This window comes from Abrus precatorius, unplaced genomic scaffold (genome assembly GCF_003935025.1).
Source record: "Abrus precatorius isolate BTA unplaced genomic scaffold, Abrus_2018 Scaffold4, whole genome shotgun sequence".
In the NCBI taxonomy this organism is placed as follows: domain Eukaryota; kingdom Viridiplantae; phylum Streptophyta; class Magnoliopsida; order Fabales; family Fabaceae; genus Abrus; species Abrus precatorius.
Window position 1 is genome coordinate 15,568,661 of NW_020874384.1, and position 14,973 is coordinate 15,583,633.

The window sequence follows — 14,973 nt, forward strand, 5'->3', positions numbered from 1 at the left end:
CATCTAATTATCAATAATAATTCCGGTTTAATAACAAAAATTTTTGCAAAGGAATTCTGAATTTCGATATCTTTCCTAATTATTTGCTGTACTCTTTCTGGGTAGGAGGCCCATCTCTTTCATTTTCATGAACATGATCAACTCCGTCAATCCTAATTACTTCGATTCTCTAACAGGTCTTTCTTGGTTGAATTTTGTGCAAAGATCTTGGTTGTTTGAGAATCAAAATAAAGCATCTTTCAGCACGGTTGAGGGCCAATTATAACTTGCTTTACAACCCCAATTACAAACATAAACACACACCTTTTTTTTCCCTGGCCATGTTGTTTTATTATATTATATGATAGGATATAAAAGGTGCCACTCCTTTTTCTCGTAAATTTTCTTAGAACAAAAGAAGACCGCCAAGTCAATGTTATTCGCCGAAAATGAATCTGTAAAGTCAATAAAAAAGTTAATGGCTGTATGTATATATATATAAGACCTTCCTTCTTTATCAAACTTGTCCACCATGGGTAAAATAAATCACTCAAATGCAGAGTTCGCATAAATAATTGGCTAAAGAGAAGAGAAAATAATGGCAGATCAGTGGAAGTGGAGTTTGATTCTTGAACATTCCGCATTCTAAGACAAAATAAAATAACGCGTATCCTCAATAGATCTTCCGCACATTCTGCTCCAATTGTAGCAATGGATTAGCTTATAGAGCACCAATAAAAAGCTATTTATCCTTGGGGATTTTTCATATTTCTTAAAGAGAGAGAGAGAGAGAGACTAATATTGCTTTGATTTGGGTAATGGAATCAATCAAAGTAACAAAGTCTTAATCACCATATAGCTTAAAAGAGAAGCAGCAGTACGAACACATGTCCCACCAAAGGCAAGGAACGCCAACCTCATCACAAATATCCAAACTTTTTTATTTTATTTTATTAACATGTGTATTAATCATAAGCCTAAACAGATATTAATTACAAGAGGTAGAACAAAATATACCAATGCATATGATTTGACAATGAAGCTAAGGTAAAACAGAAAGAGGGTGACACTGAAGAGGACAATAATAGATATGTTATTTTATTTAGCTTTATATATTAAGATATACGGTATTGATGTAGCATTGTGTGTCTTCTTTCGTATATAGTAACAATAACAAGTTGGTGATAGTTATTTTTGTGATTAAAAATTAGAATTATTTAGGAATGTGTGGCGTGTGATTGACGAGAGCAGAAGAAAGCATAGGTGGGAGTGGCCCACAGGCCCAAGCAAGAAAGGGAAGAAATGAATGTGGCCCCGCACGCGTGAAGGCCATTGTCGCTTTTCTCGGCACTGCGTGCAAAATACTCTTTCTCCCACACTCCCACGTATTCTTCTGTTTCCTTTTTAACATTGCTTCCAAACCCCACAATCACGTAACAAACAAATATTTGTAAGCTTGTAATTTCACTGCAAAAAGAAATCCCCAAATCTCTATTATAACTTGTTTTACGTGGATTCTGCTCAAAGCTCTTGACATTATTAAATGTGATTTTTAACTGATTCAGAATATATTTTTTGTATTAGTAGATGTTTGATGAATAATTGGACTTATGACTAAGTTAGCAATCAAGAACATGTTGAGATGGTTCCTAGTATGAGGCTAGAATACCATATCTTAACCAACATAGCGATTGTCATAGGAGAATCAAGAGGGGAAGACCCTTCCTTTTACAAGTGTTGTTGCAAAAAATAAGGGACCAAGTCCAGAAGTAGAACCATGATCAATGTTATGCATGTATCCACGTGGTTAATTTGACATCATAAAAATTGTTTGTAATAAGGTTGTTCAAAAGGATATCACCCAATTTCCCATTCAATTGTTTTCTTGTCTCAAATATTTCAATGCTCTATGATTATCCTGTGCCCTTCATTTTTCCAGTCTTCAATTTCATTGCTTTTATTTTCCTCACTAGATAGATATTTGTATGGGAAATTAATTAGCCACATGAAAATTGCTCAAACAATATTATCTAGTTTACATTTGAATATCTTGTGTTCATCGTACAAAAAAGACAAGATATAAAAGAATATCAAAATAAAAATTTATTTTAATTTAATTTAAAATTTTAATACACTACATCAAATCAAATATATTTTTAATAAAATATGTTAATAAATATTATTTTAAGTTTAATTTATAAATTTTGACATACCATATTAATAATGATAAAAATAAATAAATGCAATCTTGATTTGAACCGTAAGTTTTGTATTCTTTATAAATAAATTTTAATTTTAAAAACATTATCTCTTTAATTTACATCTATTTATCATAATAAAATATTTAATAATACTCCTACAGTGCATAGAAAAAATTACTAATTGTAAGAAATATGGCGATATAGTGATGAATAGGTACATAACGTGATCGGAGTATGAATCAATGCATCTGAGAGAAAGTTGGACTGTTGGACACAACTATTTATAAATTAAACTGACTTTAAGCGGCAAAGTTATGTATTGGACATGTAAAAATTTCAATTAAGAAAGTATATCAAATGAAAAGTAGTTCAATCGCTATAGAGATAAAAGATGTATTAAAATAACTATAAATGAAACTATTAAAAATGATTTCATGAATAATATTTTGTTCATAAATATAATTTACAATTAAATATCATAACATTATTTGATTGATGCAAGATATCCTCATTAAAAAATTATGGTTGCCATTGCTATTGCATAAAACTTTTAAAAACCAGATAAATTATTGTTTATAACTAATTGCACCATAGTGATTTAAATTAATTTTAAAAATAATTAAATTTATGTTTAATAAACTATATAAGATATTAAATTTAAATTAATATCATTTTTATTATTTTATATTATATATTTAATCCAGACAAAATCAGGTTTAAATTTAGATATAACTAAAGGTTTAAATAAATTAAAATAAAGAACACTTGTTTTTATATCACTAATAATTTCTTATTAAATAATTTTATTTTAAAATTTATTATTATATATATTATATCCATAGAATATTAGATTATTTTTTAATTAATTGACGTCACATTTATATACAATAATTTATATATATATATATATATATATAATGTATAAAAATAAAATTCTTCAAATTATTTTTAATGAAGTATAGCATAAATGATAAAAATAACACATAATTATAATTTAATATTTAATTTGCGACAACCATATTTAGATAAATTTATGAATTCTATTGATTATAATTCTTAAAAATGAGGTTAAATATCTAAAATAATAAAATTTTATTATTAATAATCAGTATTAAAAATTATGAAAGGAATATATAATATTTTTGAATAAGTATTTTACAAGTACTTGTTAGGAATGAGTAAATAAGTTGAGCATGTGATTTAAATAAAGAAAGATTATTGCGAGTATTGTCTAGAAGTGTGGGGAAAGGAAGGAGGGACCAAAAGGGGGCCATAGCAGACATGAGATGTATGAAGAAGAAGGGACACTCTCCATTCAATGGGACCACTCCCAACTCTTTCGGCGTTTTCTCTCAGACGCACTTCTCATTCCTCCACTCACCTTTCAACATTTCATTTTTCTTTTCTCTTCTTATTCAATGCTGTGGGAGGCAATCACGCATGAAGATGTGAGACCATGTAATTCACACAATTTGAGTTAAACAAAGGAATCACACACCCAACGCAGTTGTGGGTTAAGTTTCTTTGCTTTAACCCTACATCCCAAAGCACGAGTTTAAGTTATTGGGGATTGGGATTTGGTACACAGTAAATAATAAATATGAATACTGCAATACCCATCACTTCTCCTCAACCTTGGCGTGGGAACACAATTGCATACCACTGGCCCTACCCCTCCCTCCCTCATCATTCTCATTTAAATGCTTATACCACCTCAACAACACTACCAATCACATAAGGTCCAATAATACATGTGAATTAAATAATTGCCATTTAATTAATTTGAGTAAATAAGTGACTATATTAGTCCATGTAAAAAGAGAAAAAAATCATCCAATAGTTTGAACAATATAAACACTTAATTTTAAAAAAAAACATCTAAATTATTGTGGCCACAAATATCAAGAATAAGAAGGCATACACAATTATTAATTAAAATCATTCTCGGGGAGCGTATTCTCGTGTATTTTAATACCGCGACTTCATAGTTAAGAAGTAAATGGGCCCAAGAAAAAGATTCAAACCTAGTATTTGTGAAACAAATTTAGTGTAGCCCAATATTATGGCATAAACCCACTTCAACCATTACCTATTTTTATTTGAAAATGGGTCGGTCTAGACCAAAAACATATGGGTGGGCCTTTCTTCCTCTGTAAACAATGTTTTCTTTATAATTTAACGGTACCCCTTCTTCAAGAGTAGATTTTACTTTTTATTTTTTGGTGAATTGAGAAGTACAACACTAGAATCATTGCTACTTTAATATGTTTGTTCCCTTGTTCTTATTTTAAATATTTATATCTTTAAATTTTCATTTTTTTTCTAAAATCGCGTCAATATTTTTTATAAATGAAAGACAATATTTTCCCAAACTGATTTTATAAAACATTCAATAAATATAATGCTTAGTTAACAGGCATGCTATTCAATAAAAAAACGTAATTATTTTATTTTGTTTGTGGGTAAGTTTAAATACGTACTTTTTAATTTTATTTTAAAAAATAAAAAAGTTGAAAAATAAAATATTTATAGGTAATATATCAGTACCAATAGATAATAAACCATCCCTCCTCAATCGTGACGTGCTCTCTCGTTTTCTCTTAATATCTTAAATTAAATTGTACATGTTACAAGTCGCCAGGTTGTGGTTGAACAAATGATTGACTGTGAAAAAGATCCATGATCCGATCGAGAAGCAATTAAAAAATATATCAATAGGGATAAAATTCACTTGGATAATTTTTATGTCTTAATTAATAAAGATTAATCATTAACTGAATGGTAAGCAAATTGTAGTAAGGGTGGGTTGCTTTAAAGATTAGAAATGGTAAACCATTGAGGGTGGAACAATAAATGTCACTAGCATTTGCATGTCCATGTAACATAATAACTGAGGCAAGCTTTTGGTGGGTTTGCAAAGGGTGGTGTGTGGGGGCAAGCAAAAATAATGCAACATATTATAGGTTTAGAAAAATTGTGCATTGCATGCAGCATCTCACCAAATGGTGGTGCCTATATTCACCAAAGGATCTTCATATAAGATAAATAAGTAAAAATGAAGGTATGGTATCAAAAGGCCTTGCCATTCCATAATGGCTGTTTCATGTTGTTTAGGTTTAAATGATGGCATGCACGAGTGTGTGTGTGTGTATATATTACTTTAGTATATTTAAATACAATAAAAGTTAACTTAATATAACAAAATAATTGACATATATAAAAGCATATCAAAAGAAGTCTACATAATCTGTAAAATAAATATATTTATAAAGATAAAGAATATAAATTTTGTTATTAAAAATGATATGTGTAGTTTTTTTTTTGTTGTTGTTGTGAGTATTGTCAATTTAATGTGCTCCACAAATTATAACGTGACACTTGTCACTTTTATTGCAAGATTAATATATTTTTTAGTTAATTCATTTTAATTAATATTATTTTAGTACTTTTTTAAAATTATATTGCTTTAATAAAAAAAAGAAAAAAGACCCACCAAATTAATTACTATTTTTGCTTTTATAATCAGTTTCAAGAGTAATGCTTCCTCCTGTAAGCATCATATATACGATCTTGTGATATAGACATGGTAGATATAGTTAACTGAAAAATAATTTTAAAAAATAAATTTAGGAAAATTAAATATATTTTATAACATATTGTTAAATATTTGTATAAATATAAAAGAAACAAGTGAGATGTATCTTCTCATGTAATTAATAGTTTTTTAAAGAATATTTGTTAATCAGTGTTCTAAAAACATCAGTTAAGAAATTAATAAATATTAATTTTTATTAAAATTATATTAAAATACATTCAAAATTAAAGTGAGTGTTTTTTTCCTGTTTTTTTAATAAAAAAAATCTAATATTTTTAAAAGCACTAATTAGCATTTAAAAATTTTTTAACATGTGTTTGACACGATTTTAAAAAACTAAGCATGCACTTTTAACGCTAATGGCTTTTTAAAAAAGTCAGTAACTCCGAAAGATACTTCTAGGTGTGATTGGTTCGTAACATTACAAATTAAAATAATATATTAACAGTTTGATGTTTAATGTAAAAAATATGAATATTTACATTAATAATATGATAAATTATACTAATAAATAAATGTATTAATATAATATATTATTGTATTAAATATTCACATAATAGATGTTGTTAATAACAGAGACCATTATTATTTATATTAAAAAAATAATTTTTGTTAGATAAAGAATATACTAATGAGTAATGAAGACAATCCTTGCTTAATAAATAATAAATTTTGTAGTATAAGATTACGTAGAAGAAAAAATGAGAGAAATATTGCCTGTAACAAATATAGAAATACATTAATAGTCTGCTGGAAGTTCCGATACAAGTCAACTTCATATATTTGATTCATCATTGTTAAATGGAGAGAAACACTAAGTTTTCACTTGCGTCATACCAAACAATTGCCTCTACAAAATTGAAACTAAACCGTTATTTCAAAGTTAATTACTTAATTATGCAAACACACAACATTTTCAACCTTGTCATTACGCATCTCTTTCTTTCCGTTGACATGTGCATGACATGAGAATCATCTCCATCTTTCTACTGTCGATCCCTTTGTTTATTTTTTTTTATTGACGTTTCATTTTAATTGCTGTTTTATAATATTAATTAATGATTTAATACTTTTTAAAAATTTACTATTAATATATATATAAATAAAAAGTATATTGATAATTTTTTAAGAATTACAATTAATGTTATTTATATTCTTTGATTCTTATGTGATAATCTAACGCCAAATAAAAGAGCAAGATAATCCATGAATCTTTTAATACATCTATCTGTATGTAACTACTAACTAGTTTCAGAAAAAAGCAAGAGCACCCACAACTCACGTGGCAGATAGGCACGTGGTTTCACGTTTAATAGCCTAAGCCTCGCATAGGATATTTAAAACTCCCGCGAAGCATCGTAAGAAAAAAGTAATGGCGAATAGATTCTTGCCACGTGTCATTGACCACCGTCAGTTTTGGCTTTTGACACGAGCGGAGCACTCACATGCTCGCTGACAGGGTGACACAGTACCCATCCCTTCTCAATCACGTGCACCTTGTGGCCCCACCACTAAAATAATCTATCGTGTAAAATAATGATAAATATATAATATCATCGATACTCGACCATATACATTATGGTACGTAAACGATAGCTTATAATTTAACACTTTTTGAAATTTTTTTTTTAAATTCAAATCCAAATATATACACTGACGTGAGCGTGTGTTAAATTATTTTAAATTATTATTGTTTAATAGTTTTTTACTTACATGACAGTAAGTTACGGATTATATTATTGGCCTCAACTCGTTAACAAGTCCTCATTACTCTTATTTATTTATTTTTACACAAACAACTTAATTAGTGTTCTTAAAGAAACTTATCTCGTAAGCTCACCCTTTCGCATGCATTATAATTATAAGTAATGTTGAGACGTTGGATACGGGCTGGGCTCAATTAGCTAGAGCAATTTTCACACATTTTAGTGTTAGGTTTGATTCAATTAGCTTTCACTTCTCGTACATTTCTCACTTATATTATTATCGTGTTTGAATTAGTGTTAGATTAATTTAAATGTAAATTTAAAGTACATCTATTTAGCATAATTTTATGAGTTTCGAAAACATTCATTATACAATTTAATTAAGAGTGATACAAATAATTTTTTCACACGTTTTTAACTACATTTTGTTTAGAGATTATTGTTTTAAATATTCTTATTAAAATTATAAACTTCAAAATGATTCATTTTATATTTGAAATCCTCATACGTGGAATCAAGCAAGAATAAATGTGGTATGAACTTATTAGTTTGGTCGTTACATTTACAATTTTTTAATATTTATTATGAAATCTGTAGTAAATCGATATCAAAATAACTCACCAAATTAAGTACCGTAACCATGAAGACATCTACATAGCAAGGTTTCCCTTTCTTTACAAGGGAGGAGCCAGAGAAAATCAAGGGCTTACTGCAATATATATTATTAATACATCAAATATTAATATAATATATCAAATATATTATTAATATAAACTCATAATATTCATATTAATAAGTTTATTCTAATTCAATTAAATATTAATTAAAATGGTTTAATATTATATAGCTTTTATCTGTTATGAATAAATGAGTTTTGTATTGTGACTTAAGATTTTAAATTTGGTGATTTTATTTACTTTCTTTTGTACTGTACATATTGTTTGTCTTTATTTTAATTAAGCTATGGTTAATTTTATAATTTTAAACCATGTAAATAGTTATTTTAAAATACATTCTAATTACGATTGAGACACTTAAACACAATTGTACAAAATATTCAAATTTATTTTTCTATACAGTATCCGGCGCTATTTATCAACAGTAACTTCAATAGAGCTATTAAATTTATATAGAAATCTGGTATAATTTGTGTTTATTTATGATTGATTAAATTTAAAAGTAAGTTCCGCGCTACTTTTAATTATAAAAAATAAAATACTATCTTGCTTTTTCTAAAACGAATAATTAGGAACGATCATGATGATAATAATTTTGAAAAGGTGATAAATTATTATTTGTCATTTACCTTTCTAAAACCATGTGTTAAAATTAAAAGTTGGAAGTTACGTGGCAAATGTTAATGTGTGTACTCTTTTAAATTATATATAAATAGATACCAACTCACAATTATATGATTTTTTATAATTATTTATTGTAATGGGTATTATTATATTTTTTACATATTTATAGTTTAATTTAATAATATAAGGAATGGGAGAGATAAAGTGACTTAGAGGAAATATAATGCTTTTCCTTTTGAAATGATGAGGCTTTCCTTACAATTGAAGCAATAAAGTAATTAACACCTTATCCATTTTACATTTATATGAGGATTTAGAAATTTGCATAGGGATTGGGATCATGCCAACCCAAGTTTTCTCACCCTTTCAACTTGTCGGTGCATGCCACGTGGCAGAGTGCACCGGATAGATCCATGCTCTCGTCCACAATCACATCACATGCATGCTCTCTTTCTATTATATTGAGCGTTACAACATTTATTTTTTCATGACAAATGTTTAAGTTTTAAAATTGTTGATTAAAAAAATTATTCTTTTAAAAAAAATTATTAATATATTTATTATAATTTTAAATATGTTCACGTTATAACTTTTAATTATAAATTATTGTTATTATTAACTAATAGTCTAAGACTTGTCTAAATTATAACTATAAATTGAAAGATTGAAGAGAGAAGTCGTTTCTGATTGGAGAAGGAGCAACGAAATGATTATATACAATTAATATATGACGATGAAATAGTCATGCACTAATTAACTTGCTCAACACTTCTCCATTTTAGAAACAGTCAAATGATTATAAAGTTGTTAATGACTCTGTTAGCTTTAGTAACTTGTGTTAGTAAACCGATACATGATTTGTTTAATTACTAAAGCTTGTCAAAGAGAATCATATCATATGCTTTTTCCTTTATAATTTTTTTCTCCTTGTCTCTAGTGTTTATAGTTTTCTCTCCCACCACTCCCCCGGAGAGGGGGTGTTGCTGTTGTTAATATAAGCTAGCTTGAAGAGGGTGACATGCTTGCCACGATTGCTACTTGCTGCATGTTTAATTTTAATACAATAATAAATATTAAATACACTTTATTATATTTTAAATTATTATAAAAATTATGTGGTAAATGTTTTTATATAAATTTAAAACAAAAAATTATAGTTCTAACTTTGTAACGTAAAGAACCGCATTATTATTAGTTTATGTGTGTTGAAGAAAACAAAAACAATATAAAAAACCCGGGTCCCGAGAAACAAAGGAAAAAATGCAAAAGAAAAAGCAGAGGAATCGAGTCGTAAACTTCGACGTTAATGTTGTATCTCAGCGATAAACCTGCAAAGTGATTCCCAAAGGCAAATGAGTTGAATTTAACTGGAAGTAACTATTATATCCCTTTACCGTTTCATTAGCCACTTATTAACAAGTCAACTAGCTCTCACTTTTGAACTCAGCATTTAAACCTTGTATTTATAATGTCCAAACTATCAAAACCAAACATTTAGGGTTGAAATTAAGATTCAATAAATAACTAATAAAAAAAGCCTTACAATCAATAATATTTTTATTCATTAAACAAGTTTAACTAGTTCCCTAACAAAATTTTGCAATTTGAATTGTTATAATTCCTAAAAAGTTCATAAGCTCTCATGTGCGCATTCGCACATGATTATATATATTTATTATTAAAATTTTAAGTCTTTAATTTTTTTAATTAAATTACACGTTGTACATTTAATCATTATTATATACCAATTAATTTAGTATCTGCATGCATACTAAAATTATTATTCAGGCGTAAATGTAGTAATACTTTTTCTTAAATATGACAAGACACCTTATTATCATATATCCCTAAAAATATTCTGAGCATTCTCTTAAAGTACTTGGTGAGGTACTGCAAAACAACAACAATCGTTATCTTTATCCTAAATATAACTTATTTTTAATTATTTTATAAGAAATTTAAAATATATTCAATTTTATTAATGACATTAAATTAATTATTAATTTAATATTTTATACAATATTATTATTAAATTTATTAAGATTTTTTATTTAATTAATTACTTTATTTTCATAAAAAATATATGTTTATAACAAAATAATTAATAAAATAATAACTTGTAAAGAGTCTTGTAAAAAGACTATATGACAAATTCTTTTAAAAAAATTCTTATATTTAAAACCAGATGTAGTGCATAATTGTGCTACGTCCCGCGATCACTTGTGCTGTTTCTTTGCACAACTCGTGATCGACAACCACATTGAACAACCTGGGTGCTGATTTTTCATTGCATTGGGTCCAAATATATACACATCTTATGCTGTTGAGTGTGTGGAAATTTTCAAATTTCATTAGATTATGGGAGTGCATTGTAAAAGAAAGAACCATAATTGAATAACCTCAGCCTTAATTTTGATGGAGAGAAACAAGTTGTGGTGCATATTATCAAAGAAAATGAGATATCATCTGCTAACTTGTATTAATGAATACTGTCATCTGTAATAATGTAAAAGGGTCGTCATTGATGTATATACCTGAACTCGGAACATAATATATACTCCAATATTGTAATATTTTAAAGCGTTTGTATACCTTATATTTATTTATTTAATGTTTGAGTAACGCCAGGACAGAGGATGAGGTAAGAATCCTACGTTACGAAAACGAGAGAAAACCAAGTGGGAGAAAAGAAAAAAAAAGGCAGCACTATGAAATTCTTGTGGTTTCTTTCTAATGAATTAAAGTCTTTTTATATTATTTATAGTTTACGCTTTTAGTGTTACTTAGAGGACAGAAGGACTTCATTTTCACCTTGGCTAAAAAAAGAGATATAAAAATAATAATAATAATAATAATAATAATAATAATAAAAGAGTAGTCCAACGCCAATATAGGTGTCCGCTTGTCCCCTTTAAACGCAAATAAACCCTCTTCTGCTTTTCTCTCTCACCACTAAAAACCACAACTTTGAGTCTTCAACTCCCTATACTTTCTCACTTCATCTTCCACCGTAGCGCTCTCTGCTTCAACTCGTAACTCGTAATCCCAGCCATGGAAGCACACGAGTTTTTCCAGACCACCTTCTGTCCCCAATTCCCCTCCGACAACAACCTCAACGCCTCCTCCGCCGACCACTTCATCGTCGAGGACCTCTTCGACTTCTCCAACGACGACGCTGCTATCACCGACACCACCTTCCACTCCGTTCCCCAAGACGATTCCCCCACCGAAACCCCAGTTGACAGCACCAGCAACTCCAGTTTCCCAGTCACCGACGGGCATTTCTCCGGTGACCTCTCCGTCCCGGTACACACGTGTCCTAACATTACATGTGTTAGCTAATTTATCAACTAACCAACACGATTCACGGCCATGTGTAACGTCCACACTCTCCCATCCTTCTCAATTACGTCCAATACATACAACAATTCCCTTTGTCTTTATTACCCTCCTCGCCTTTGTTCTCTTCCCATGAATTTCAGCAAAACAAAACTACCCCACTCGGTCACGCGTTTTTTACCCTCCCAATTTCGTTTTTCTGTTTCTCATGCACTTTATTACTTTTTTAAGGCAATCAAATAAAATAAATAATTAATTTTTTTTTTTTTGGAGAACAGTACGATGATCTAGCCGAATTGGAATGGCTATCAAAATTTGCAGAGGAATCGTTTTCCAGCGAGGACTTGCAAAAGCTGCAGCTGATATCCGGAATCAAAGTGCCAAACGACGCCGTCTCTCAGCCCCGTGAGCAAAACCCGGTGCTCAACCCGCAAGTGTCGGTTCCGGCAAAGGCCCGCAGCAAGAGGTCTCGTGGGCCCCCATGCAATTGGACCTCTCGACTTGTCGTGCTCTCTCCCACGACCACCACGTCGGAGTCTTCGCACTTCGACGCAGGGAAGAAGCCCGCGCCGAGGAGGAGGGACGCCGCCGACGGAGGAGAGGGGCGCAAGTGCCTGCATTGCGCCACGGATAAGACGCCGCAGTGGCGGACTGGGCCCATGGGCCCAAAGACCCTGTGCAATGCGTGTGGCGTGAGGTATAAGTCGGGAAGGCTGGTGCCCGAGTACAGGCCCGCGGCTAGCCCAACGTTCGTGCTGACGAAGCACTCGAATTCGCACCGCAAGGTGCTGGAGCTCCGGCGCCAGAAGGAAATGATGAGGGCCCAGCAACAGCAGTTACTCCAACTGCAGCATCAACAGAACGTGATGTTTGATGTCTCATCCAACGGTGACGATTACTTGATTCATCAACATGTGGGCCCTGATTTCACGCACTTGATCTAGTAAGCTGCTAGAGCAGGAACTTCGGGTGGAGCCAAGGGGTGTTTTGTAGCTACACTTCCTTTTCTTTTCCTACCTAATTTTTCTAGGGATTTATTTTATTTAATTTCTTACTCCGTAACCTCCAAATTTTGAGTTTATGTTTCATTTAGACTGCTCTAATGTTTTATTCAAGTCATTTTGACAGACTTGAAATCTCACAAACTCAAAATTTTCCCAATGCAGTTTTTTTTTTTTAATTTTTAGTTGCTAGTAAATTTTGTCATATATATGTAGTCTCATAATTAAAGAATGACTTTTATCAATGGTGTTACTATAGAAGCAACTTTAAAATTACTCCATTTTTGTTAATCTGTTATATTGTAAGTTTAATTCCTGGTAGAAGAGAATTTTTAATGTGTACGTACGTAGATTTTGTTTGGTGCTCCAATCCCTATAAAAATTAGTACAGAAATTACAAAATGAAAGTGATTAATTTCCTTATCTCATATATATATATATATATATATATATATTATGGTGGAGAAAATCCTTCACTAAAATGATTGAAGTGCTTCACAGTTAATAAGCAGTGGCTATTGCATGGAACACTTCAACCAAGTCTTGTTCATTCTTAATTCCGGCAAAATAACTGCGTACGTTGTTGCTATAACGATATTCAAGCAATTAAAGACTTGAGCTACCACGGCACCGCCCGAAACCTCGTAAACTTGGAATCGTAGAAAAAGAAAAACTAAAATTGTATATTGTATGTTTCATTTGATAAAGGATAATTGTCCCAAAAAGAGAAAAAAATATGATAACAGGATAAGCATTAGAACGAGGTAGAAGATATGACGACATTTTTATTGATAAAATTCGCATGCATAGCTTCCCGCATCCATTCATGTCAGCGCATTATTGGTGGTAAATCTACATACCAGTCATGTTCCTGAGTAGTCAGCGTAAATTTTTCAGTTTTAGGTAAATGTTCCTTTCTCTTATCTTATTTTTCTCCTTGTCTTCTTTCAAATACATTGCCTCGTAAATTTGTCATTGTTGGTATACCTTCGCGTGTTTTTTTCACATATGATAATTCAAGTTAGTTGTCGAGTATTTTTTTTATTAATAATTAAATTTAGTATAATTTTAATTGTTTTTTTACTAATAGTATTCATTAAATAGTTATGACTCGAGTACTACTCACATAACTATTCAAACTGGATTTGGCACAGTGAAAATATATATTACTTACTTCTACATAATTGTTCCTTTAATTTCTCGTATTTTTATTTTCTTCTTTGTCTTCTTTTAAATACATCATTATATTGAGTATGCATTTAAATTGAGCAGTTAAATATTGTTAATTAATTTTAAACATAAAAAACTAATAATTAGCTTGTCTGATGCTTATGAAAATATCCAATACAATGAATAGGGTTTAAGCTGCGACGTAGAAAATAGCTGTAATTACAGGTTAGTCCGTTAAAATTACAGAGATAATTAATGTGGGGAGAAGCAGGAAGGAGGACCCCATTTTAAAACGATATGAGATATCTGATACTATCACACATCGTTTCTAAAACTAGATGAGTAAAAATATAATTGATTGTTATTATACACATGTGGATTCCACGGCGTCTAGGTGGCCTCTGAAAACTGAGAAGGTATATGTAAGAGTAGACAATTTTTTGTTCTCAAAGTTTGAAGTAGCATAGCATGATTTTTCATGCACGTGAAGGAATTTGTTCTTGCCTCCTCTCAATCAAGTTAACAATGCATGTGACGGGGGATAGAAAAAGGGAAACTTCACAGCCATTTCTCCATTCCCATGTGATCCAAGGATTTTTTTTTCAACTAATTAGCTCATTGGGTCAGTGATTAGTAATGCAAAGGAAGCAACGGAGAGAGTGAAGGAATTTCATACATACA

At 30.2% G+C, this 14,973-nt stretch overlaps 1 protein-coding gene across 1 annotated transcript; it reads left to right on the forward strand.

Annotated features, from left to right (window-relative positions):
* Positions 1-11,744: 11,744 nt before the first annotated feature.
* On the forward strand, positions 11,745-13,065 carry LOC113865754 (GATA transcription factor 9). Its single transcript, XM_027500490.1, has 2 exons — positions 11,745-12,088; positions 12,400-13,065. Exons 1-2 carry the CDS (start codon positions 11,834-11,836, stop codon positions 13,063-13,065), a joined length of 921 nt encoding a protein of 306 aa, XP_027356291.1. The 5' UTR covers positions 11,745-11,833.
* The last annotated feature ends 1,908 nt before the right edge of the window (positions 13,066-14,973 follow it).

Excerpts from the sequence above, each read along its gene's own strand:
- LOC113865754 (XM_027500490.1), top strand. The coding sequence starts at position 11,834 with ATGGAAGCACACGAGTTTTTCCAGACCACCTTCTGTCCCCAATTCCCC. Across the intron at positions 12,089-12,399 it reads CCGGTGACCTCTCCGTCCCG|TACGATGATCTAGCCGAATT; the intron begins GTACACACGTGT and ends TTTGGAGAACAG.